The 27,589-nt window shown below is 42.5% G+C and overlaps 1 protein-coding gene across 1 annotated transcript in view; it reads left to right on the top strand.

Annotated features, from left to right (window-relative positions):
* The first annotated feature begins 2,421 nt into the window (after positions 1-2,421).
* Positions 2,422-27,589, top strand: part of EPHA1 (EPH receptor A1) — an 80,375-nt gene continuing 55,207 nt past the window's right edge. The window contains exons 1-2 of the mRNA XM_033172879.1: positions 2,422-2,787; positions 13,725-13,792. Coding sequence (XP_033028770.1) covers positions 2,691-2,787; positions 13,725-13,792 — 165 coding nt within the window. The 5' untranslated portion in view covers positions 2,422-2,690. The remainder of the gene's footprint in view (positions 2,788-13,724; positions 13,793-27,589) is intronic.

Raw genomic sequence — 27,589 nt, 5'->3', positions numbered from 1 at the left:
AGGAAGTCGGATGGATGTGTTGCTACATGCACAACTCCACTGGATTGCACTTGGATAGTTGAAGAAGGGGGAATACACCAAGAAGATGCTGCTGCAGAAAACAACTGCAAATTTGAACCACCTGCCAACCGTGAGGATTAGCTATTTTGCCCCATTCTGCTAGATGAATTCTTCTGTGTAATATGGAAGCTTAGCCAAGGCTTTAACAAAATGTTTTTATTCACGTTTAGGTCAAGAGATCAGCATGGTATAACCAACAAAGAACATCACAACATATTGGGCGTCACAACCTTCTACAAGAATAAAAGTTACCAATGTCTGTATTGGCTCAGTTCAATAAATCATTCCATAAATTCAGATGAGAGCGTGGTGGCGTTCTTTCACTGTCTTCTATTTTCACGTAATTAAGAAATGGTTGGCCAGCCAGGTGTTGTAAAAGGAAAGGGATTTGGCTTGCCTTTAGCAGCTCTAACTTGATGAGTCAATTTTTCTGCTAATGCAATTGACCAGACTCTTGCATACCATGTATCCGAAGTAAGGAAACTTAACAAATACTAAACATCAACATAAATTGGCCAAACAAAACTGATTGTCTTACTTGCTTTGTGTTTTGTTTTGTTTTTAAATCTCGGGGTATAGCAATAATTGTTTGCACCAAATTATTTTACCATAATTTCTGCTCTTTGGTTCCCATAGCTTTATTAGCTACCCAATACACTAATCTTGCAGCCCCATGAGCCATCTTATTGCATTTATTTATGGCTCTGGAAAAGGACACATCCAAATGTTTTGGGCTACAATTTTCATCATGCCCAGCCACAGAGGAAAAACTGTTTACAAATCCTGCATTAATTCCTGATTTTCAATGAGATCACCCCTCTCATAATTCTGTGCTGGGTGAGCACACTGTGCTGTTAACCATAGAAGCATGTAAAGGAGCCCATGTGCTGTGCTAGAGTATTGGACTGGAAAGAGATAGAGGTGAATTTGAATCCCTGCTCAGCAATGAAGATAACTCGGGGTAGGACTTTTTAGTGAGGTTGTCCCTGTTCTGTGGAACAGCATTCCAGTCAAGATATGACAGACACCCACTATCTGCACTTTCTGGAAATAATTGAAGACATTTTGGTTCCAGCAAGCTGTCTCAGCTGGATTAATAGGTCTCTTCCATGGAGCATTGTTTTAAAATTGACCTGCTGTTATTTTCTGTACTGTTTTTAAACTGATCTTTAGCTGTTTTATTGCGTTTTGTGCATTGCCTAGAGACGTATGTGCAGAAGGCAATACACAAATTAATAATCATATCATAGGGAGACGCTGAGCAAGTTATATACCCGCAGCTGAATTTACTCCACTGTGTTGTTAAGATAACCTTGGTATGCATTCCCTTCTCTGTCCTCTGTGAGGGAGGGTCTGATCCCTATGCATTCAACTATGTCACCTTGCTCTCATTTTTTTTTTTAAAAAAAATATATTTTTATTAAAGATTTCTTGGTTTACAAAAGTATGTGCAATGTCTCTCTTTTCAAGTTACATTTTCTAAAGATCAGTCTCATACAACCTTGCTCTCATTTTTGATACAATGGACTATGTCTCGCTGGACTCCCTACTGCAGCACCCTACTTCCAGCCTGAGGCCTCATTCCCTTCAAGGAAATGGCCTGGGAGCCACATCCTAGCGGTGTTGGCGAAGCCAGAGGCAAAACCTGGTGAAATAATGAATGTGAATTTTACCTTTGCACAGTAAGCTAATTTCTGTACACAACGACACACGCTCTATCCTTCATCTAGGCATGCAAGAGACATTATCGGGGGGGGGGGGGACGGACGGACAGCCTTCAGGTGGTCCTGTTCAGAAAATGTGTGCAAACAGTACATGTGGCACATCTTTTGAATAACCCTTAGAATCATAGAGTTGGAAGGGATCCCCAAGGGTCATGTAATCCAACCCCCTTCAATCTCAGCTAAAGCTTCCATGACAGATGGCCCTCCAATCTCTGCTCTAAAACTTCCAAGGAATGAGAGTCTACAACCTCCCAAAGAAGATCATTCCACGGTCAAACAGCTCTTACTGTCAGAAAGTTCTTCCTGGTGTTTATTTGGAATCTCCTTCCATGTAACTTGAAGCCACTGGTTTGCGATCTACCTTCCATAGCAGGAGGAATCTTGCAAAAAAACTAATTCAAGTGGCTTCTTTCAGCTATGAAGTCCACAAACACACCAAGTCTTAACTTCTGTGGAAGTCACTGGAAGAGGACCGAAAATGTCAACACCAACCCACCAGGTGGCACCCTGAAGCTATACACAGTGTAACTGAAGAAAAGACACAGGGAGGATCCCAGGAAAAGGTAGCTAGCTACCTTTAAGGTGAGATTATTTGTCTGCCAGATGGGAAGTCTTGGGACAGCCCCTTTACAGCTAGTAAAGCAAGGGAGTTGATTGGGAGAGAACTGGTTTCACCACTCCTCTGCCTTGAGTCTTTCATCATAACTCAGGGCCAGGCAGGCAGATTTTGCAATGCACGAGCCCCAGTCCGTCAACTGGCTCTAGAGAGAGACTCATGGAAAGGGCACCACACTCTTGCCCAGATGTCTAAGGCCTCTGGAGAAGGAACTGAGAGAGCTGCAGGCTGGCAGAGCTGAGGAGGAGTGCTGCAAAGGGTCTGGGATCAGAAGTGCCTCCACAGGGAATATGGAGCTGAGATTTCCTGGGAGGAAGGCAGTTCTCTCCTTTCAGCTCATTTTCCTGCTCTGGGCTTCTCTTCCTCGTGAGGTACCCAGTAAAGAAGGTAAGGGCACTTTGCCATAGGGAAAGACGGGCGTGGAGATTTCGGTTAAACTGGACAAACTCCTTGGAAGGTACCAAGGAGGGAAAGCTTCGTTTTCCAGACAAAAACTGCAAAAAGGAAACTGCTGGAGCATTTTATAGGGAGTCTTGGGTTAGGAACAGCTTATTAAAAAAAAAAAAAGTTGCAGTGTGTGTTGAGTTCTGGCAGAAGAGGCCAGATGAGAAATTAGGAAAGAGCCTCCTAACGCATTTATGATTTTTAAGTTTGCACCTAAGAATGTAAATAAAGCATGAATGTGGTGGACCTGTGTTCCGTCAGTACAGGTATGCTTAGTGCTGGGTTGACTGTGGCACCAAGTGGCAAACTTGGAATTACTGCTGTGTTGTGCGTGAAACAGCCCTAGGTGGTAAAGAGATGCTTAAAAAGGCCTTGATTGGCAAGCTCACTTAACCATCTCTGCCCGTCATGAGGCTGACCTTACTTACCTGGAAAGTAGCATTGAAGTGAAGAGTGGCGCCCCAATACATGAAAAATCTCTTAAAACAACACATGTTTAGTCTTAAGCTCTGGGTTTTTGCTTGAAAAAGAGGGCCCTTGTTTTTGCTTAGCTTTCCAGGTCTTGGTGTCGTTTTGTTTTTTAAAAAATATTTCCTTTTTTAAAAAATAAAAATATATTAGGAACAGTGAAATGCCCTGATAAGCGAGCTGTGGGCAAATGATACGACGCCAAGGACTTTATAGAGCCCATTACTTTAGAACGTTAGTGCTGACCTGAATCACATATACAGGTGAAACTCGAAAAATTAGAATATTGTGGAAAAGTCCATTTATGTAAGCAATTGTTTTCATTAGCTACTGGAGTTTAATATATGAGATAGACTCATGACATGCAAAGCGAGATATGCCAAGCCTTTGCTTGTTATAATTGTGATGATTATGGCGTACAGCTGATGAAAACCCCAAAGTTGAAATTGTTGATTTGGGGTTCTCACCAGCTGTATGCCATAATCATCACAATGATAACAAATAAAGGCTTGCCATATCTCGCTTTGCATGTCAAGAGTCTATCTCATGTATTAGTTTCACCTTTTAAGTTGAATTACTGAAAGAAATGAACCTTTCCACGATATTCTAATTTTTCGAGTTTCACCTGTATATTCTGCTTACACGGAGTAGACACTCTGTAGCTTGTAATTTCTGTGCCTGGGGATGGTTCTCAGTACTATGCCTTTCCCACCCACCCCAACACAGTACCACAAAAAAATAAAAAATATAATCAGGCATATTACATTCAAGAAGTAAAAAGCAAACAAAGCAGTAGTTTTTCTCTGAACTCATCCCTGTATGGAGTAAATACCGGTAATAAACAATGAGGAGGGTTGAGAATGTTTATGGACCTTTAAGGATAACTCTGCTGAAATTCAAAGTTCTCATTAAGCAAGGCAATGCTTAATGAAATAGATATAAAAAATAAATAAAATTCCTGTCTATTGCTGTCCAAAGGGTATATTGATTCCCAACGTCAGCCCTCAGCCAGTTGAATGAACATCTGTGGCATGGAGTCACTGAGAAGCTTCAATGATTTCCCCTTCCTGTCTAACCAGCTGCCCTTGCTAAGCCTCCTAGCAAGCTGCCATCTGGCTTTCCACCAAGCATCCTGATTATTCCAACATGAAAAGGGGAAAATATATAATAATGTTTTAATAGCTATCACTATATAAACCACATGACATTTTTATGAAATATTTTTTATTTATTTTTATCGTTAAAAATTTACATTCAAACAGTTTGTGTAATCATTTTGTGAGATTCTCTGAATCTCGTGACTTTCCCCCATCCCCTACATGGGTCCTTAAAACAGAGTTTAAAACTACATATCAGTACATTTTCCATAATTTTCATTTTCACATTATCCATAATCTTTGTTGCTTTGCAAGTGTTTCTTAGAGTCCAACTAGGGTTTTAATTTGATTACAATGGTCTCCTAGGTACCAGTAAGTTATAAATTTTCCCCATTCTTTTTTTAAAGTCCTTGTCGTCTTGATTCCTGAGTCTCTTCGTTAGTTTTGCCATTTCGGCTTAGTCTAGCATCTTGGCTTGCCATTCTTCCCTTGTTGGGATTGTTGCTTCTTTCAATCTTTGGGCTAATAACACCCATGCAGCTATTGTCGTATACATAAAAAGTCTTTTCTGATCTTTTGGAATCTCTGTACCTATAATTCCTAGTAAAAATACTTCTGGTTTTTTTGACTAGTTATTTTAAACATTTTTAAAAAGTTCATTATATACCATTTCCCAGAATGATTTTGTTATCTTACATGTCCACCATGTGATAAAAGGTACCCTCCTTTTCTTTACACTTCCAGCAGATGTATGAACTTGTCTTGTACATTTTAGTTAATTTTGTTTTGTTCAGTTGTTCAGTCGTGTCCGACTCTTTGTGACCCCATGGACCAGAGCACGCCAATCCTTCACTGCCTCTCGCAGTTTGGCCAAACTCATGCCAGTCGCTTCGAGAACACTGTCCAACCATCTCATCCTCTGTCGTCCCCTTCTCCTTGTGCCCTCCATCTTTCCCAACATCAGGGTCTTTTCTAGGGAGTCTTCTCTTCTCATGGAGCCTCAACTTCAGGATCTGTCCTTCTAGTGAGATAATTTATAATAGTGAGATAATAGATAATTTAGTAGGAGTCAAATACCACCGGTACATCATTTTCATATACAGTAGTTTTCTTTCAGTGTACAAAAATCACATGACCTTTGATGCTTTTTATTCCCCACCCCCATATAATTTCTATTAAAGTTTTGAAGTTGTAAGAAAAGGAAAATTTGGCATAGGGAAAATGAGAAAGACAGGAGGAGGAGACAATACCAGAAGCATTATAAAGCACCAATGCTTTGATGGTTGCTGTACACCTATCCAGACTGAGACCATAGCAGGTTTGATGATGGTACTGTGAATTCTTTGCTAGGGATCCATCCCTGCCAATCCACTCTTTACTTCACTTTTTCACAGCTATAGTTCCCAGGACATGTAAACCACTTTAAGACTATGGTGTGATGCAGATACGGCCCAGATGATTAGTGTGAAGGGAAGGGAAGTCTTGGTAATAATTGACATCGTTAGTCAAAATGACTGCGATTAAAATCACTCAATCAGAATACTTTAGTTCCACCAGTTTGTCAGCAGACCGAGCAAGTTTACCTCATCGTGTCTGTGGCTGGCAACATATTATATCAGAATGATCTCTAAACCTGAATTACGGAAATATGGCATAACCAATGGGTGAAATACTGGATTAGAACATTAGCAAATGGGGAATTTATAAAGTGATAAATATATTTACTCTGCACACTGCAGGTGCAGAGTTCACAAAACTCATGAGAACTTCGAAGCTGGACGTTTATTTCAAGTGCTCTTCAAATATTGATTTCAGTATTTCAACATCTCATGAAAACCCTGACGGCCTTTATGCCCTTCTGTTTTGGCCTCTAGCTCTGTTTGGCTGGCACCTTCTCCTTATCTAATGCAGTGATACTGATGAAGTTTTCGAATAACGGGCTCCACATAGTAGTTGCTTTCATTACAAGAGGGATGCCCTTATCTGAAACTCTTAATCTGCTTTTAATTAGTATCAAAATGTATTTGGAGCCAATGTTCTGCATTTCCATGGGCAAGCTGGCCTGCATCGAGCCAAGCTGTCAAGGTTCGTAGCTGTCCAGAACCTGATTACTTTAACCCCCTTACTTGATCCCACTTTACATGTTACACACATGAAGGGAGAAAAGGGGGGGGCACACAACAACTGAATGGCCATAAATGAGCACATTATTACATCACCCTATGCCTCTGGTTCTCTCTTCTTCAAGAAAACTTACTCTGAAGATGCTGCCCAGAATTTTCTTACAGCAGGAGAAGTGTGAAAGAAGTCTTTTAAATTGAATTTAATCTCCTGTGGGAATGAAATGATAGGTCTAATTAGTGAATAGCTTGCAGGTCTGGCAAGAAGGACCTCCCTTCACTACATATCCTATTGTTACTGTGCTGGCTGCAGATGACAAGCGTTGCTATGCTTTGTAACCCTTCATTTCCGTATAACTTTATGCCAAATACATTTTCCTTCTTTCTCTCTCTCTCTCTCTCTCTCTCTCCAACGCCCACCCCTCTGAATTGATTTAGATAGAGGGTACCAGTGAATAGCACCCAGAAAAGGAACTCTACGTCAGACATGGGGGTTTGCTTGAGTTGGACTCACTGAAGCATTTTTTTTGAGTGGGTGATTTATTGAGTTATATTCTGCCCACTACTGGCAATGTACTATGCATTTAAAGCAGTGTCATGCCATTTTAAACAATCACAGCTTTCTCCCCCCAAAAATCCCAGGAACCGTAGTTTGTTAAAAGTGCTGAGACCCTTATTCCCTTCACAGAGAAACAATTTCCAGAGTTCCTTGGGAAGAGGGAGTAACGGTTAAATCAATATATGAATTGCAGCTCTGTGTGGGGAAGAGGGGGGGAGGGTCTCCTAACAACTCCCAGCACCCTTAAAATGCATTTCCCAGAATTCTGGACAGGAAGCCATCACTGTTTAAAATGGTATGATACTGTTTTGAATGCATAGTGCAGATGGGACACACACACACACACACACACACACACACGTCTTCTACACTATCAATTCCAGCAAATATATTATGAACCCCTCTTGTGAGCTGTGCACAGCCTGCAGCACCTGTAAGTTACCACCTCTTAGTGTGGCAATATTTTATTTAATTTCTTCTTGAAATATTTCTAGGCCACATTTTGGAGCAGAGCTTTCACAGGGCAGCTTACCCAAAACAACCACAAATTCCAATAAAACATTTCAATAATAATAATAATAATAATAATAATAATAATAATAATAATAACCACAGCCATTTTAAAGCAGTCTAAATTGATACCTGGGCCAGCAGGACAACATTCGAGACCAGCCATGCCATTGTGAACAATCCAGATTTTCGTTGTATTAGTGGACGTTATAGGAGATTGTTGGGGAAGCTATCAAGTCCCACTGTTTTAATTAGTGCCGATACCTCTCCCCCAGTTTCTCAAACCTTTTCCTCCTCAGCAAAAGCGGCTCCCATTTTTCTCTCACATTCTCAGGGTGTTTTAGAATTTCTTTAAAATATGAGTGGTTGTGGGGTTTTGAGCTTATTTTATCATCATGAGATGGCCAAGGGTGCTACATGTGCTACCCGTTCCTGTAAACATCTACCCAGCAATCAGCAGCCTCCCCAGCTGACCATGATATTAAAAAGGCCCATGGAAGCAGTTACCTCACAATGTCTTCCCCTGGGCTTTAACTGACACATGGGCACCTGGGAAGGCTGCAAAATGCCAGCTGAGAGGATTTCTAGAATGAAAGAAAGGACACTGAGAAACCAAAACACACTCTGGCCACCTCAAATGTAAGTTAAGCGCAACAAAAACCCTACCATGAGAGTTTCACCCCTTCAAATTTTTCTCTCCCCTTTTGAAAAGTTTCTAATGCCTTTTCCATCTCATTAATTGATGGAGAACGTTTGTTTGTTTTAACCCGCAGAAGAAATTTTCAGCACGGCAGCTTAAATTATTAAGCACCGAGTTGAAAATGAGTCACTGAGGCCTTAATGGCCATTCTAGCCTCTTATTAATCTGCAGCACAATACAGAAATCCATTTCAGATGTGTCAGAATGAAGAAAGTGGAACGAACTGTGGGTAATGTAGCAAGAAAAACAACTTGCTCTTCTTGGAAATTTCAAGGTATCTGAAGAAGTGTGCATGCACACGAAAGCTCATACCAGGAACAAACTCAGTTGGTCTCTAAGGTGCTACTAGAAAGAATTTTCGATTTTGTTTTGGAAATTTCAAAGCGGGTTTCTTGTGCGTTCTTCTTCCGCACCTGCAGAAACATCAACATCCCCCCCCATGCAAACTTGTGAAACCAAAGACAAGGATCCTTCAGACAGACATAGACCTCCCCTCTACCCAATATTGATAAATTAACATTATGGGTGGTACAGATCAGATCCTCAGCACATGCCAAAATGCAAGCAGTCATCCAGGGAGAAGAGTAGCAAGGAAAGGCCCACTCAGATCCACTCACCCTAGTCATAGCCTACTCAGAGGCCTGTAGGCCCTGCTGAGCATGTGTCAGGGCAATAAGCAATATTGGGCAGAATTGGAAGGTTCAATTTTCAGGTCCTGGTATCTCCAGTTAAAAGGATCTCTAGCAGCAGGGCTGGGCCTGAGACAGGTCACTTGGTAGGGCCTAAACCTCTTAATTTCAGGGGTGTGGGTTTGAGTCCCATGTTGACCAAGGGGGGTTAGACTAGATGTTGTTACAGGGGGGTTAGACTGGATGACCCTGATGGTGCCTATGATGCTGTTATCTTGTAGTCTGAAAACATGGAGAACCACCGTCAATAAGAGTTGTTAAGGAGACTTCCAGCAGTTAAGAAGTAGAGTTTAAATGTTTTATTTTGTAGCATAGGGTTAGTGTTTTTGGTAAGTGATTTCAGCTCTCTGACATAGTAAGCAGGAGGCAGTTTCTTCATGTAACAATTCTTTATTCAGGCAACAAGACTGACTGACTGAGGAGAGGGAAGCTACATTTATAGGGATGGGAACTTGCTCAAAAGGGATACATTTTGAAGGGAACAATTTCAAGCAATCACAACGCTGCCTTTTGATGGAAACCAATAAGACTGAGGATCCAAATACAGCAGCTTAAATGACCCAATAGTAGCTGTTCCTTTTGGAACAGAAAGGCAGTTACTTCACCCTAATGCGAATACAGACAATAGTAATACAGATATAAAAACCATTGAATCAATACACAACATTTTAAATGAGCAAAAATCTATTCCTGCTGTCCCTACTTTCCTTCTCTTTTTGTTCCTGGCCATAGTAAAACACTCCCTTGTGTTGCCCTTCGGAAGCACTGCTTTAAAACGGAATTGTCAGTTGCTCCTTTCCCGTATCTTCTGGTTTCAGGCACCACCGCTGGCTGGCTGGCTGAAGTCGGTAGTAGTTCTAATCCGACGTTTTTGGAAGTCTGGTAAATATTTTTGCAGTGGTTTGCACAGAGAAACAGTCTGGTAAGACTTAAAGTTGAAAGGATAAAGAAGACTTAAGGTTTATTACTCACAGCAAACAAGGCCATGCTAAGCACCTGTTTTGCACATGACCAAGATGGAGCCAGTACGTTAGCATTAGAACCGCATGCTAACTCATTCTGTCACTAGCCTGGACTAACTTGGCAAAGGAGGAAGGAAGTAGAAGCCTGAACAGAAGTAATCTGCTTTACCAAAAAGTACTTCCTAGAAAAGAGTGTGTGAGGCAACAACAGATTGCCTTTTTGGCCTATAAACACTGCCCTCTGCCCAGTTCATGTAACTAACTGCAAGCATTGTTGCTCCACTCCAAGCAAAAGTATCTGGAGGTCACCAGGTTGGGGAAGCCAGCTGAAAAGTTAAATCTCAGAGTGCAGGGTGGGTGCATCTTCACTGTAGTGCACATGCACACTGAATGCATGTGCATAATATTGAAGCACCTCATAGGCAGAAGCTCTTTTCACACACTTCAGGCGGCAACATTCAGATTGAACTGTTTACTAATATCATATTATAGGACAATAATGTTTTAAATCAGTGATGGGTGGGCTATTGCAAAGCAGCTGAGAAGAGCCTTTAAGTGATGTTTAACACTTGGAGGCCTCCAGTAGTGATCCTTGCTGTGCTAAAAGTGCACAAGTGTGTCCCACTTCTTATCTGTTATATGTTACGACTGTGTGGGTCAGTGATGCTCCAAACTTAAAAGAGCATTTTATTATCACCTTAGGTCTTCATAAGAGGAGTAGATAAGGATTCTTCAGACACCACAGAAGAAGAAGCTGCAGGAGGTTACTTCACTGGGGATTTTCTCTCATGCGCTTACTACATGCTCTGATTTTACAGCCTTCACTGATTTGTGGAGATAGTGGAAGCAGAGCTTGGGTGGTAATAAGAAAAAGCACAATTTCATCACAGTAACGCAGATGTGTGCATGTAATGCTTTTTAAATTAATAACATTTATATACAGGCAGTGACCATTTTAGGCATGACTGCGCATGTGCGCATCACGCCAAACCCAGAAGTGACGCGAAAACGTCACAGAAAGTGATGGTGGTTGAACAGGCTTTTTCAATGGTGTTTCAAATATATCCGATTTCACTTAAACACGCAGTGCCTTGGAACATAGTCCCCATGTAAATTGGGAATTATTTTTATCTCTGTGAACTGCCCTGAGGGCCATTTGGCTGAAAAGCAGTAGAGAAATATGTAAGATAAAAAAGTGAATGTGATTGTGGCATAAATAACAAAAATATTGTAGCCCCTTAAAGACAAACAAATTTATTATGGGATAAGCTGTCATGGACTAGTCACTCGAGTAGATGTCATCAGATTCACGAAATGTTACAAATTGGTAGATACACACAGGAAAAAGGAGAGAGATTAAAGGAGAAGGAGAAAGGAGTGAAAGTACAATTCAAGATGTTAAAAGATCAGGAGTAAATAATGGGCTGATGCACATAAAAGGAGTTAAAGGAACAACAGAATGAAATTTGAAGGAGTTGGAAAAGAGAAGCAAGAACTAGGAAGTCACAAAAAAACCCTCTCACAACCAGGGTAGGGAGAGAGGAGAAGGAAGATGAGCTGTAGGGAACGAGGGATGAGGTTTACAGAATAGGAAAGACCTGCACAATTGGCCTCACCCACATAATTGTGGGGCTTTAGAAGCTGCAGCCGTGCTGTTGGCATGAACCTGTGGGAAAGCAGCTTCCACTGGGAGGCTGTAATGTCTAACGTGTGCCGTAGTCAGCCCAAACCACAGCTTGCAAATCCACTTCTAATCATGGTTCCAAGCTGTGGTCTGATGTTGGATAAGATTAGGGAAAGCACAGGTGCAGCCCTTGACTCTAATTATAGCCCCGAAACGGAAAGCATGCCCATATGAGAGGCGAGGTGGGTGTGGAAGGAGAGTGTGGGGCCCACAAGGTGCTCTAATCCCCTAACCAGTCTTACATTTGCATCAGGCCAAAAATAAGATTGCCAACTGGAGGTTGGGATTTATGTTTAACAGACATTCAGTCTTTCTTATGTGTCATATCAGTACATACAGTAGCCCAAAGTGGGGATCCCATAACTGTTGAATAGTTTTATTCAAAAAAGTGAATGCATGTGCATCTTTGTCTCCCATGATCCCCTGGCCTGTCATTCCTGTCTCTGGTTAGTTCCCTGAGGCAACACTAATTGATCTTTTGTTCTGGTAATTTGTCTCTGTCACTTTCCATCCTTTTGTTAGGTCAGGCTCCTCCATGCTGAAGAGATGACTGCTAGTGTCAAGCCATCCCTTTTCCATCCTAATAAACCCCAGATAATGTTACGCTGTTTTCACCACTTTACTTGCCACAGCAGTAGACAAATCATGGTGACTTCTTCTGGGAGTCATTTGTTCATGAGAGGAACTTGAAGTATGAGTCAGTAACTCTCTCAGCTCAGCTGCTGCAAGTTCTGTGATTTAAGATGTACGTTTCAGAAATCAGGTTGGTGTGGCCGAGATCCATTAACTGCTGGCTCAGACATTTTATTGCTTGCAAAATGGATGGAATACAGAAAGGACAAGGACTCCTCTTCTGTGCCTTCCCCCCCATTTTTGAAAAAAATGAAATTACTGGTATGTGAAAAGAGGAAGGGAGACCTTTCAGCCATGTAAAGGAACCAGGGGACAGTGTGAAGTATAGGGATGAGTCCTGTCGTGAGCCAGAGAGGCCTGGGGTACCACATTTGGCCCATGGCCTGAGATTCCCCACTCCTTGTTTACATTGTCCACATCTCACTACCAGTCTCCCTTTAAAATGGATGTGTTTTATTTTGTAGTACAACTTCCAGGTGCCTAGGTGTCCCAGAGGCTGGCAAGGTCCAGTCCCTATGTAGGGTGGCAGTTTGTTGTTGTTGTTCAGTCATTCAGTCGTGTCCGACCCCATGGACCAGAGCACGCCAGGCATGCCTATCTTTCACAGGGTGGCAGTTATGTATCCCCAAAGGTGATAATTTGCATCAACCAAAAAAGAGGACATGCATTTGAGTATGAGAATTTATAAGTGCAGTATAGGTGCAAATGTAGGAGTAACTGATAAAATTTAAACAGATGTGCAATATGTCTCTCCACAGTGAGTAAGACACCAGGTGGCATGTGCCTTCCCAGTCTGCTGTGCAGGTGCTGCTATGTGTTGATGGGGAATCTTCAAACCTTTCTTGATCTGCACAGCTCTGAAATAGAGGACACATTCAAATAGAGGACTCTGCCTTCCTTGGAGGTTTCCAAGCAGAGGTTGGATGACCATCTGTCATGGATGCTTTAGTTGAGATTCCTACATTGCAGGGTGTTGAACTAGATGAACCTTGGGGTCCCCCCCCAACTCAAAATTCTATGATTTGGTAAAGTAGGACACATGGGCATCCTATACCTGTGACAAGTACAGGAACAACAGGTGATCTTGGTGCTATATAGCAAGTGGCAGCACAGGATTGGCTCTCTGGGATCATACGATTCTCAAGGTCACAAAATCACAGAACTGTAGAGTTGGAAGGGACCATGAGGAACATCTGGCCCAACCCCCTGCAATGCAGGAATCTTTCACCCAATGTGGGGCTCAAACCTACAGCCCTGAGATTAAGAGTCTCATGTTCTACCAACTGAGCTATCAGGAGGTCCCTTTATACCTTTATGATTCCACTACTGACTTTCAATGAAGTTGCCTTCCTTTGGCATAAAGGATAGCCTGTACAGTAAGGGCACATTATATGGTGACTTGAAATCCAATATTTTGCTGCCTGTCCTTCTAATTTTTGTTTGTTTTCTGATTTTCAGTGAACCTTCTTGACACAAGCATTGCTCAGAATGAGCTGGGTTGGTTGCCACATCCTCAAGAAAATGGGGTGAGTAGCCAGTACTGTACATGTTCAGAAATAGAACTGGAAGCAATCTATATTGAAATGCATGGAGGGGTTTTGTGGCGGTGGTAGTGACATCTCTGGCAGTGATAGGTTGCCATTGCTGAGGTTCTCTGATGTCAGAGAGGGACAATGCAGGTAAAGGTCTATAGAGAATGAGAGGCAGAAGAGACAGAGGCCTTAGAAAATATCAGATGAGGTAAGTTGGCCAGTTATGCTTTGCCCAAAAAAATGGCAGACCCCCCAAAAAAGAAAGACATAAATTTGCATAAACTCTGTGCATGATAATTTATGTGTATATGTATTCATATGTATGCACAAATGTAGAAATAACTGCTAGAATTTAAATAGAAATGCAAAACATCTCACAATGGTGGGGAAGATGCCCGGTGACTTGGATGCCTGTTCAGTCTGCTGACTATTGATGGGCAACTTCTCATTCTCTCTCTCTCTCTCTCTCTCTCTCTCTCTCTCTCTCTCTCTCTCTCTCTCTCCCCCCCCCCCCCCCGTTCCTGAGCTTTAAACCAGACTTAGACTGGAATGGACAGCCCTCAAACAGAGGGCACCTTCAAATATAGGACTGACTACTGGCAGCCATTTGGGATCAAGGGTTGTCCTCTGTAAAATAGGTTGTGTGGCCACCCTAAGCAGGGGTGGGTTGAGAAAACAAGTCAATGGAAGCAATGATTTGTGGCTGGGACAGGAGGATTTGAAAATCTACTGGGGGGGGGAGGGGAGGAAGAGAAAAGGGTGGGGGTTGACAAAGAAAGGAAAGCTGGGAGAAAATGGACAAGAGCTACAGATGTGAGGAAAGCTGAAGGTGACATTTGGACCTGAAATAACCCGTCAAATCTAGGGCTGCATGCTTTTGATGCAGAATTAATCTCTGTGGTAGCTTCACTTTGCAACCAGATATCAGCCCAGCCTTATATTCCAGGCCTGAGTTTTCTACACATGGCTTCTTACTTGGCTTTTATCTGTCACAGTTCCTGATCATCTCCCATTCTCAGGCAGCTCCACTTCCAACTCCACTCCTGGCTTTCACTCTCTCCTCCTTCTCTGGACTTCTCAAGACAGCAAAACAGCTTTTCTACACTGCAAGGATACTTCAAAATTCCTTCACTTCCCTTTTAAAGCAGCTCCCTAGGCAGAAAACTAAACACATTCAAAAGTTAGGATTGCCTCAAAAATGGGAGAGAGCTCTGTCAAGGCTTGAGGCAAAACAAGGGATGGGATGGATGGGAAGGGGATGGGGAGCTTATGTTAGGACACTGCAATCCTCACCATGTCTTCTCAGAAGTAAATCCCACTCATTCCAGTGGGATTTAAGTCCGAGTCAATCTAGGATTGTAGGTTTTGAGGAGAGGAGAGGAAGTGGGGAGAGCAAAGAAAAAGGGGGAGACTGTAAGACTGAAGGGAGTGTGTGTGTGTGTGTTGGCTCTTATGGATTCAAAACAAGTGAAATTGCCACCTTGAGCGAAGGCGGAAGAAGCAGGGGACCAGACACCTAGTGAAGGGTGTGTATTAGGAACCTGAAGTCACAGTGCAAGCCTAGCCATGTTTACTAGGAAGCAGGGTTGTTGTTTTTTAGCAGGAACCCTTACCTTTTTTAAATTATTTTTTTGGGGGGTGGGGTGGAGGGGACTGGAACAGATATATACCCAATGCCCAAGCCAAAAATCCATCTGCATCTCTAATCAATAAAGTTGTGGCCATTTCTAACCCAGATCTGCTTGGGTTTATTAATCAAATCTTACATCTAGCCACTGCCTGGGGGTGGCATGGCAACTGGGCCCACAATCTGTCTATCTATATAGCCATTGATTGATTGATTGATTGATTGATGAGTTCCCCCATCCATTTTTCCAGAAAAAAAACCCGCTGGCTATTAGTATTTGTTATTTGATTTGTGTTTTCTGGTTTTCTTCTTTAAGAAGCTTTGCTTTTTTGTATTTCTTTATCCTTTTTGGATTCAGTGTGGGGGTTGGGGGTGGCACACAGCCCCTTTTATGATCGACATGTTAATTGTTCAAAAGCCTTGGGTTTTTATCTTTTCAGTGCTGAAACCTATAATATAACACCCTGGAGATGTTACACAGTTTCTGTTAAAAGAGATTTTCTCAAATGAAATTGTTGAGCAGATCACAGCCTTTTTTCTTTTCTTTTTCAAACTTTGTGGAAGACTACCTGGTTATACCTTGAACATTCTTTGGAATGCACTGTAAATCTCCATTGCCCCCGGGGATTGTCACATACATTTCAGCTTCCCTTTTGATGTTCCTGCAATGCAGCATGCTCACCTTGAGCATTCCAAATTGCTACCACTTGCTCCCAATTATTGTGGAGGTGTGTGTGTGTTTGCCCCCCAAACAGTGCCGGATTTATGTATAAGCGAAACAAGCTATAGCTTAGGGCCCCTCTCCCTTGGGGGCCCCCAAAAAAATTAAAGGGAAAAAACTGGATGTACATTTCCAAAATATAAGATAAAAAAACAAATAAAATAAAATAAAATAAAACCACAGAGCCTAGGGCTAGCTGATCAGAATGTCGGCAGTTTGAATCCCCGTGACAGGGTGAGTTCCCGTTGCTTGGTCCCAGCTCCTGCCAACCTAGCAGTTCGAAAGCATGTCAAAGTGCAAGTAGATAAATAGGGACCGCTCCAGCGGGAAGGTAAACGGCGTTTCTGTGCGCTGCTCTGGTTCGCCAGAAGCGGCTTAGTCATGCTGGCCACATGACCCGGAAGCTGTACACCAGCTCCCTCGGCCAATAAAGCAAGATGAGCGCCGCAACCCCAGAGTTGTCCGCGACTGGACCTAATGGTCAGGGTCCCTTTACCTTAGCTTTACATACAGCAACAGTGTTCCACTATTAATATACTTCTTCTTAATTGTATTTCAGTTCAACAATTACTTTGATAAAATGCATATTTTGTTATGTGCAAATGGATTTAGATACGTATTAGGTCCATAAATTACTAATACATATATTCAACACAAAAAAGCAACAATTTGTTGTTGACAAAGGACAGCTGGACTTATAAAGGGCCCCATTACCTTCAGTAGCTTTGGGCCTCATCAAAGCTAAATCCGGCCCTATGGAAAAGGGTGAGGAAGGGGTCCATGCATACAATTTCCTTGAGCAATAATTCCAAAGTCTTTCTTTTTACATGAGTGTGCTTTATGGGGTTAGTTTCAAGTTTCCTTTTTTATTTGCAACTATAACTGAGAAGTTGAGCAGCATGGGTTCATGCATTGCAGCCACACAGATGGGCAGTGCTAGCCTAATACTGTGTCTGTAACACCAAAGTAATAGCAGCCGGTCTCTGTTTTCCTCTGACTAGCCTGATTCACAATGTCTTTCTTTTTAACTCTCTTGACATACACACAGAGGCAGAACTCTCTTTTGGTTTTCCAGGGCCAAACTAAATACAATAAAAATAATGCCATTGCACATTTGCTTGTTTTCAGAATTTGCACTTGTTATGGGGGGGCAAGACAAACTGCATTGGGAACAGGGTGCGAGAGATAGGGGAGCCTTGACCCTTTGAGCCAGCTGTTATATATAAACCAATCCCACAAGGGATAATGCCATGATGCCGTCACATCTAGTCCGACCCTCAGCCCCATCCTAGCAGGTTTGGTGTGCCTTCTATTCCAGGGTTAAGAAGCACCAGTTGACCATTAATGCCCATTCAGTAAGTAACTTCCTCTATACAAAATCTTAGGCAGATTATCCTTTTTTTGCTTTGTGGAATAGTAGAAACACAGTGGTAGCCCACATTTTTATCAAGTGTGCTACAAATTTAGTCTATAATATGAGATTGAAATATACTTGGAGTCCTGCAGTGATTTCATGCTCTTTATTGCAGCTTGTAAAACAGTGATTGAATTCCCCCCAAAACCTCAGGCTTTTATATACATTATTTACACAATGAGTCCCGTCTGATTGGCTGATTCTGCTTTCCTCCTGGAGCCTGATTGGTCTTCTCCTGCAGGTCAATCAGTTGTTGCATTCTGCAATCCTACCAGCCTAATAAGCTGATTAACTTCCTCCTGGAGCCTGATTGGTCTCCTGCAAGCAAATCAGCCATTGCATTCTGCGTACGTATGTGCATGTGTGGCTGACAATGTTTTTTTTTGTGCTGTTTTTATGGGATGGCATCCAATTTTGTTGCACTTGTACAATGACAATAAAGAAATCTTATCTTATCTTATATCTTATCTTATCTAGGATCCTACCTGCCTATTGTTCTAGGACCCAAGCTTAGTACATAACAGAGACAGTATTACATTGTTGCACATTACCATTCAGTGCCTTTTGTGGGGGTGGGGAGTACTTTAGGTGGGTCTATTTTAGTGCTATTTTTCTAGGGAAAGGTGCTGGAATAGGGTTGTTATACATCTGGAATACTTCGTTTGTTGAGCTTTGCTGAACAACTTTGCCCAAAAAAGCTCAACAACTTTTCTGTGTGGATTTTGACTGTTTGAAATATAGCAACCCTATGCTGGAACTCTCCATGAACGCCTCCCTTGTTCTGTTATGATGACAATGACACCCACCTGAGAGATGCCAGAACAAGTTCCAGTGAGTTCTGGCTGGGGGGAAAAAGCCCCTGGTCTAGTTCATATGCTTCAACATTCCTCAGATGAAAATGGGGACATTTCTTACTCCCCCACCCACCCACAACCCACGCTCAGAGCATTTCTACCACCCTGCTCTCTGCCTGTACCTCAGAGCTGTTGCCAGAGGTGTAGCAAGCCCAAGTGGTACCCGGTGCGGATTTTTTTTGGCAACCCCCCCCCCCCACATCTACCCACAACCCTTCAAGTCACAGTGAGCGTGCAAATGAGGTGCCGCAAATGAGGTGCCGCAAAGCATTGTGGGGGGACGCAAAACGCTCTCTGTGACTTGAAGGGGTGTGGGCGGATGGTACCCCAGGTCCAGGTGGACTGAGTAAAGCAAGCACAGCTAATGCTTTTGCAGTGCTGCGGTGAGTCCTAAGCCCAAAGCCACTGGATTTGCTCTGGCTTGTACTTGAGGCTCTAGGTGGAGGTGCCAAATGTCACCCCTTGAAGATGGCACCTTTGTGCCCCCTGAGAGGGCAGTGCCCTGGTGAAATGTGCCAGGCTGCTGGGTGGAGCCCTGGCTGGGCAGAGCTGTGCTTCTGTGGCTCTTCCCAGCAGGAAGGAAAAAGCAAAGTGTGTGCTGTGTAAGCCAGCTGCTGCACTGAGCAACTTAAGAGTTGTGGGGTGGGCATGCTGAGAGTCACCCCCCTCCCCTGGAACCCAGGGCGGCTTCCCCCCCCCCAGCGACGCCCCTGGCTGGTGCTTCACATGAGGCTGGGCCTTGACATTGGTAGCAACCGTGATGAGTTGCCCAACGAAAGAAGCTGGCTGCAGTGGTCATGGAGAGGCAATTGGATTCTCCCTCTCAGCTGCCACTGCCACTCAGGGCAAACACCGGCTCATGCTCATCCCCAAGCTCTACAGCAGTGGTGCTGGTGGAGAAAACAGGGGCATTCTGGGATCAAATCAGAAGCCGGGGTGGCTTTTGTAATTCCGGCACTGTCCTTGGAAAATAGGGACACTTGGAGAGTATTCTAGTTTGTTGAGTTAGGGAGCAGGGAGCAGTTTAGGGCTAGAAGAACCATAGACCTTACTCTACCATGTTATAACCAAGTTTGGGTCTTCAATGTGTCTAATCACTACGATATTTTATAGATCAAAATAATATTTTATACATCAAAATGATTACAGAACAGAAAAGGGGTGGTTGTAATCCCCAAAGGCCTGGTGAAATATACAAAGTTTCACCAGGTTTCTGAAGCCCAGAAAGGAGCTAGCAAGGCATGTTTCTACAGAGCAAGCTTTCTACCTGTGGTGCCACCACGGTGAAAGCCCTGCTCCTTGTAGGTGTCAGTTTTGCTTTGGTCACAAACCACACTGGGTACAGAGCTTTATTAGATGACTTAAATTCAGCAGGTTCATATCAGAGGAAGCATTCCCTAAGGTGTCCTAGCCCCCAAATTATCTAAGAATTTTTTTAACACAAGCAACATCTTGAATTTAGCCTTCAGAGCAATGGGCAGGCAATGAAGCAGTTCTCTCAGCTGGGCCACTCTTGACAGTGGCAAGGCTTCCTCGTGTAAATGCATGAGCATGCTTCATAGCGCTATGATGAATCAACATTAAGTATTATTTTGCAACAGGGTGCGACGGACAGCCAATGTGGTTCCTGGTGCATTAGGGTCACTATCTAGCCATTCTTGTAATTACTGGCTATTGTAGCTAGGCAACCATCTCAACAAACATTGCGCAATATGCTTCTTTGCCCCGTTACTCTAGCTGGCTCTGAAGCCTCAGGCATGCCCCAATCGCAAATTTTGTCAATTATTTCCTTGCAGACAAAGAGAAAGAGTCCATGGCCTGACGTTAGCCTTTGATATTTGTGTGCCTGTTTACACATCGTCGACTGGCCTTGGCATGAGTAAAGGGTAAAGGCTATGGCTCTTGTAACCTGAAGCTGCCCTTTCAGGGGGGAAAAGAGGAAGGGCAACTGTGACATCTGGTGCCACCCTGAAGGGAGCAAAGCCATACAGTCAGTGGGAGGAACTGATCATTGTGCCATGCTGAACATTCTGTCAGCTTGCCAGATGGAACAGTCTTCCCTTCTCCTTCCCCTGCATGCTATTCTGGGGGTTCTCCCCTCCCCAAGCCAATTGCAAGGGGCAGGAGGGCAGGGGGAAAGCCCTGGCACACAAGGGAAAGTCCTTGCTCTGGGCTTCTGCTGACTGGACTCGTAAGGTGAATGCCGCCTTCACCTTCATTTGCTCACAATTATATGGAAGATCAGTCGTAAGGATAAGAAGACCCTGTCGCCTCTGAAGCTTCCTAGAGATGCTCACATGAACCCCATTTCTGCCCTCTTCTGCCCTCTTGATGAAACATGCAGCCCGATGCTGCCTATTTAGACTACTAAAATATCAGAACCTCATAGCAGGTCAGGCCCTATTATTATTATTATTATTATTATTATTATTCACTATATCCTGTCCATCTGGCTGGGTTTTCCCTGCCACTCTGGGCAGCAATTTCCCCATCTATCTTGGGATTGCTTACTCCATTGGGCAACAGCGCTCCAGAATCTGGGGCAGAGGCTTTCGCCATCACCTGCTATCAACATGGTGCCCTCCAGATGATGTTGGATTCCAGCTCCCATCATCCCTGGTCCTCAGCAGTCCTGGGTGAGACTGGTGGTAGTTGGAGTCCAACAATGACCAGAAGGCATGATTGAACTTCAGAGCTTCTGCATGCAACGTGTGTAGGGCGGCTAGTTTATTCATTGCCAAAAAAGAAGATGTGCATCACCACAAAAGAGGGTGCCATTTTGCACATGGGAAGTTTATGGTCTATAGGCACGAATTCTGAAATAATTATTCGAATTTAAATATAAATGTGGTATATCTCACCATAGTGGGGAAAGACTTGTGTGCCAGTTCATCCTGCTGATTGGGTGCTGGTAACTGTTGATGGGCTATAATATCAAAGCTCTGGCTCTCCTGTTTTGTGATTCCTTATCTTTAAACCAGACTTGGACTGGGCAGCCCTCAAAGAGGTGACACCTTCAAACCAAGGGCTAACCTCTGTAAAGCAGGATGCATTGCCACCCTAAAAGCATGTGATATTCTTCTGAGCTGTGGGCTCTCCCCTGCGTATAGTTAGGCTTCCTAGGATGTGAGTATAAATATATCGAGGAAAGTAAGAGGTTTTTTTAAATGACTCAAGGATGCTTGCGGTTAAAACATGAAAATGAACATCCAGTGGAATGTTGCCAGAAAAATCTAATGTAATCAATTCTCACGGAGATGGTAAACCTCTTGGCACCTCTCTCGTAATTTAGCAATCACCAAGAGTGAGCGGTTGGGAAAGAGATCAGGGAAGTGGGAGGGGCACATCCATTTACATACACATTTCTTGTTAGCTAGCTATTTCTCAGAAACAGTAATAGATACTGGGTAAGGTGAATTTCCCTAATGAGACATTGTGGCTGGATTTTGCTAAAAAATGGCCAAGATTCAGGGTTTGACCGAAAGTTTCAGGGTTGTTGTTTTTTGCTTCCTTTGGGTTCTCCAGGAAAAGTAGCTAAATCTCAGGGTAAGAAGGTGGGTGCAAAAAGGCAATTTGTTTTCTGCAGGACTTCCTCTCAGCCTTCTCTTCCAATACTTTTTTTAAAAAAATTGCGTACTGGTGGCCCTGAGTGAGAACTACAGCCAATCTTAATACATAACAAATATGAACCACTTCCTTTTTACAACAGGTTTTATTTTTATTTTTTGGTGTTGGTATTTTTTTTTGCTCTTTTTCTGTGGAAGAGAGCAACAGCGAAGAGAACACTACTAAAACTGGCACAGGCAATGTATCTGGGCACACATGAGGAACAGAGAGGTAATGAATCTGCACTGGAGATAAGACAGAAATCTGTATTTTTTTAAAAAAAAAAATCACAAATGCCTCCAGGCTCCACCCACTCTTCTGCAAAGTAAGGTTCCACATGCATGGGAGGCAGGCAGAATAGTAGTGTAGATTTTGTTTGGTTTCTTTTATGAAATGAAAGAAAACATTTATTTAAGGCAAGTTCTGCTTGTGGTTAGGAGTACTATGCAACCATTTGCTGTTCCACCTTGGGCAGCAAAATCTCTCTTGGGCTGGCCTTGATACTTGGCAAACCCTGTTCATGCTCAGTACCTATTACTCCAAGCATTTCTGGCTGGGGGAAATGTTCCTCAAGAGATCTTTGCTTTGTTATGGTGTGTGTGCTTTGTGTTGAAGTTTTCTCAGCCTTCTCCTGCAGAGTGGGGCTTGTCTGGTTTAACTGAGTTGTGTAGACCTCAGAGTGTGCAGCAAGTTTTTGTGCATGCACACGAAAGCTCATTCCAAGAACCAACTTAGTTGGTCTCTAAGGTGCTACTGGAAGGAATTTTTTTATTTTTTATTTTGTTTTGACTATGGCAGACCAACACGGCTACCTACCTGTAACTCATTCCTTCTTCTGGTTCAATTAGGTAAAATCTTTCAAAAAGCCCAGGGCGCTCAGCTGCTTAGGATCTGATTTAGCATGTGTGTTGGTTTGATTTGTATTTAGTATATTTGTTGGTGGAACAGTTCCACAGAGTGCTCCATGTTTGGGGATGTCTGGTGTTTCCATATAGCTGGGCTTCCACTGAAATCTGCATTCCCCAGTATATACCAGTAATTGCATCCCAAGGCTATCCTGTGCATGCTTCCTAAAGAGTCAGCCTAACTGAGCACATTGAGACTTACCGTATTTTCCGGCATATAAGACGACTGGGCGTATAAGACGACCCCCAACTTTTCCAGTTAAAATATAGAGTTTGAGATATACTCGACCACAGATTCTCCACCCGGCGTATAAGACGACCCCCAACTTTTGAGAAGATTTTCCTGGATTAAAAAGTAGTCTTATACGCCAGAATATACAACTTCTGAGCAGTGCTTTTTTCTGGGGGTACGCATACCCCTTAACATTTTGTGAATCTTTGTACTTTTGTCCATTTACTGTGCAGTGGTACCTTGGTTCTCAAACTACTTGGAACCCAAACACTACAAACCGGGAAGTAAGTGTTCCGGTTTGTGAACGCTTTTCGGAAGCCGGGCATGCTCCATTTTGAGTGTTACACTTCTGTTTTGAGTGCCAGACTTCCGTTTTGAATATTATGCTGAGGTCTGTATGTTTTTGCTATTTATTTTATGTGTGTTTTTGCGGCTTTTTTGTTTTGTTTTTGTGACTGTGTGGAACCCAGTTCAGCTACTGAATGATTGATTGATTGTGTGTCTGCAGTACATTGTTTATTGCTTTCATTTTATGGATCATTGGTCTCGTTAGATAGTAAAATTCATGTTAAATTGCTGTTTTGGGGTTGTTTTTAAAAGGCTGGAACCAATTAATTCATTTTGCATTACATTCTATGGGAAAATGTGCCTTGGTTTTGGAATGGACTTTTAGAACGGATTAAGTTTGAGAACCAAGGTACCACTGTATTTATTTTTCCCAATTTGAACTATAAAATGGTGATTTTCTTGAGTCAAAATGAGAGTACCCCTAAACATTTTTTTTTAGAAAAAAAGCACTGCTTCTGAGTAATCATGTATAGAAAAATGCACTGTATAAAGCATGCCATGTTTTTTCACATGCCATGTAAATATTTCATATCCCCTGTGCAGTTGTCAAAAGCATTTGAGCATAAATACTTGATTAGGAAAACAAGTCAATGAAGGACACTTAAGATGGTGTAAATGTTATATTAAAACAAATTCAAAACATTTCTTGATTTTTAAAAATTGAAATGCTTGTAAATATATGTTAAAATATGACAACTCAACCTGTGTACACTTCTTTACATTTTTTTAATTTTTGCGAAAAAACGATTGCACTTTGAAATGTGTTCTTGGGTCACTTTACATAGGAGGGCCATCAGGGGTGTAAAAAAATGGAATAATTTTGAGGAGGTTTTGATTCTGTTGTCTTTCATAAATAAGGGACAGCGTACTCTATACCCCCCACTGAGGCATAAGGCACAGGATCCTTCCAACAAAACGAATCTCTAAATTCATGAGAGCAGAGTTTTCATAATATTACATTGGTGAATACTTTCCTTGCTTTTGTACTATGCTTGGCTACGTACAAACTTGTAACTGAAATATTTTTTGTGGTTTTATTTGTTGTTAGTAATGTTTAATGAAATAACATAAATTGTGTAAAAGAAGGAGAAAGAAATGTGTTCAGATGCTACTGTCGCACCTAAAGAGCTATGCATTTATATTTACATGTTTCTTAGGGTCAGTCACCTGAAAAAGTTAATTACAACTTTAGAACCACTCCATTTAACTGATAACCATATCCATTAATTATGTTGCTAATAAATTTTATGGAGCAACACGTATTTTAAAAGGACATTTTCTGTGGAAACATATAGCAGCAGAAAATGTTCTGGGAAATTTCTGCCCTGCCTTACATGATGGGATGGATTTAATTACATCTGTCCACCGGTCCTATAATTCTCATGTTCAGTCGCCAACCATTTCTCAAATGTAGTTCGGAATATGGCTTAAATTCATCTGGAAATGTTAAATCTGCAATGCGTTTCCAGGGTTTCGTGTTGCATTCGGTGCCAGATTCACAGCTCAGAAAATCTGTGTTATTATACTCCTTCTGAAGATTTACATGTTTACCGTTTCAAAATTAAAATGCTCCCGAAACAAATGCTTACCGCTGAAAAACCAACTTAATTATATGTTGAAGAATACAAATGGAGAAGTAGGCATAGAAATAATTGTTATGTTAAGTATCACAAAAACAACAGGTAGACCAACAAGAAACCACTAGTGGGGGAGTGCCCTTGTTTTTTGGGTCCTGGCTGTGTGTTTCCCACAGGAATCTGGTTGGCCACTGTGAGAACAGGATGCTGGACTAGATAAGCCAATTGGCCTGATCCAGCAAGCTCTTCTTACGTTCTTATCTTTTACAGCAGGTTGAATAAGATGTATTTTCAATATGAGAGACAAATGGATATCACTTAGTGAGATTTATCAGGTATGGCAATCCTTCTAGATGAGAGCAGGATTTTATGGGTGAGTTTTTCCTCACTGCTCTCCAAGCCACAGCCTCAAGTAACAAGCAGGTATTGTTGCATAGCTTTCTGTTGTTGTTGTTGCTGCTGCTGCAGCTGCTGCTAACTAATTAAATTTATATACAGTCATACCTTGGAAGTCGAACGGAATCTATTCCGGATGTCCATTTGACTTCCAAAATGTCCGGAAACCAAAGTGCGGCTTCTGATTGGTTGCAGGAAGCTCCTGCAGCCAATCGGAAGCTGCAGAAGCCCCATCGGACATTCGGCTTCCCAGAATATTTTGCAAACCGGAACAGTCACTTCCGGGTTTGCGGCGTTCGGGAGCCAAAACTATCGAAAACTAAGCTGTTTGAAAACCAAATTACGACCATACTGCCTTCATTCGAAGATCTCAGGGTGGTTCACAAGATCAAAGTTTTCCAGTGTGCTTTCAGTTTTCCAGTATTAAACCAGCATTGAGTGTATTGCACTAACCAAAGAAATACCGGTAGTTCCATCTTTATGTGACTAAAAAAGACAAGATCTGATGACACTAAGGCCATAATACAGAACTCCCTTTCATGGGCGTAGCCAGGATGGGGGGGGGGAGCAGAACCAAGCTATCTGTGATGTGATTGGTCAGTTAAGTACTGTATTTTTATTTATTTACTTGATTTAGGGGGGCAGCTGCCCCCCCCGGCTATGCTCATGTTCCCTTATGTGAAATAGTGTAGCAGGAGTTGCAGCCCCTCCAGAGGCTTATAGAGAGTAAATATATATATAATTCCAAATTATAAAGTATTACTGTACATGCAAATCTCCTTCTGGGTTGCATTGCAGGGGATGATGACCCTTGCAACTCGTCAATTCTATGGTTCTATATATGCATACTGTATATGTTAACCTCTGTAAGCTGCTGAAGGGGTTGCAATACCTCCTGGCACATTATTTCACATATAGTGGATCTATTTTATCACCTCCGTGATCTTGGACCTCAAAAGTGGCTTCTTTGATCTTAGCTAAGATTGCTCTAATGGAAAGGTGCCAAACTTTAGTACAGAATTCAAATTTGCGAAATCTTCGAATTCATAAACAGAATCAAGTTCCATGTCCCACTGAGGTTTGAGGCTGGTGGTGTTTCTGATAAGTAGTCAGACTGGCCACCTGATGCTGTGGAAAGGAATTTAATGCAGATCTTTCCCTTGGGTAGCAGTGAACTCTGTGACTCTTTGAACACCGTTTTCAAAATCATTGCTCAATAGCGGCACTCGCCCAAAGCAGGACATTATGGTATAAGGATTTTAGCAAGGAGTTTATGTTTTTGTGGACACAGGGTACATCTCCTGCCCTCATTATCAGATAGTCTTAAGTGTCAGCCTTGGATTGCTTATCTAAAAGTGTTTTGTACACACAAGGCTTAAAGGTCCTCTGTGCCTCTGCTCATGGCTGGCGTGGAACAGAAGGTGGAACCGAGGCACCTGTATTGCAAATGTCTATTTTGTACAATGCAGGTTTTATTCCCGTTCGGTGCAGGCTCCAGGTATGGAAGACCCTTGGCAGTAATAAAACACCTCTCATGGGCGCCCCTCCTTCAGTTAGTCCTCCCTTAGTGAGTCTACCTCTTCACCACCATTGCCACCAACTGCTGCAGCTCCTTTTCCTCATGACTCCTACTACTCACTTGCTTGCCGGTGAGCAAACTGGCAATGGCAATGGCGTCTACGGCTCCTTCTTGTTGTTGGAGGTGTTGGGATGCAACTCAGCTTGTACTGAAGACTTGTGGGTCTGCATTGGATAAAGTAGCATGAGAGAGGAACTTCCCTAGACTGTCCTTTAACCTGCGCTGACCTTTGCTTCAGGTGCTAGGCTGATACTTTCAGAGTTGCATTATTTCCTTCTTCCTCCTAGCCTTGGGAGAGGATACATCTCTGTGTGTGTCTCCTGATGATAACAAAGGGCAGGCATGGCTCGTTGTTAGAACTAGGAACTTTCCTATCCAATATGTATTTCCTTTAATCAAGTTAGCTTTTTTTTATTTTCCTGAACGCAGAGTCTCAGTTCTGGCCAAGGGCTAGGTGTGCTTATCCAGCAACCATTCAGTACTCAGTTCAAATCCCATTTTTAGGTCTATTTTTATTGATACTTATCAAAAT

The sequence above is a fragment of the Lacerta agilis genome, chromosome 16 (genome assembly GCF_009819535.1).
Source record: "Lacerta agilis isolate rLacAgi1 chromosome 16, rLacAgi1.pri, whole genome shotgun sequence".
Lineage (NCBI taxonomy): Eukaryota > Metazoa > Chordata > Lepidosauria > Squamata > Lacertidae > Lacerta > Lacerta agilis.
The sequence above is the reverse complement of the archived record's forward strand: the minus strand, read 5'-3'. Positions and strand labels throughout refer to the sequence as shown.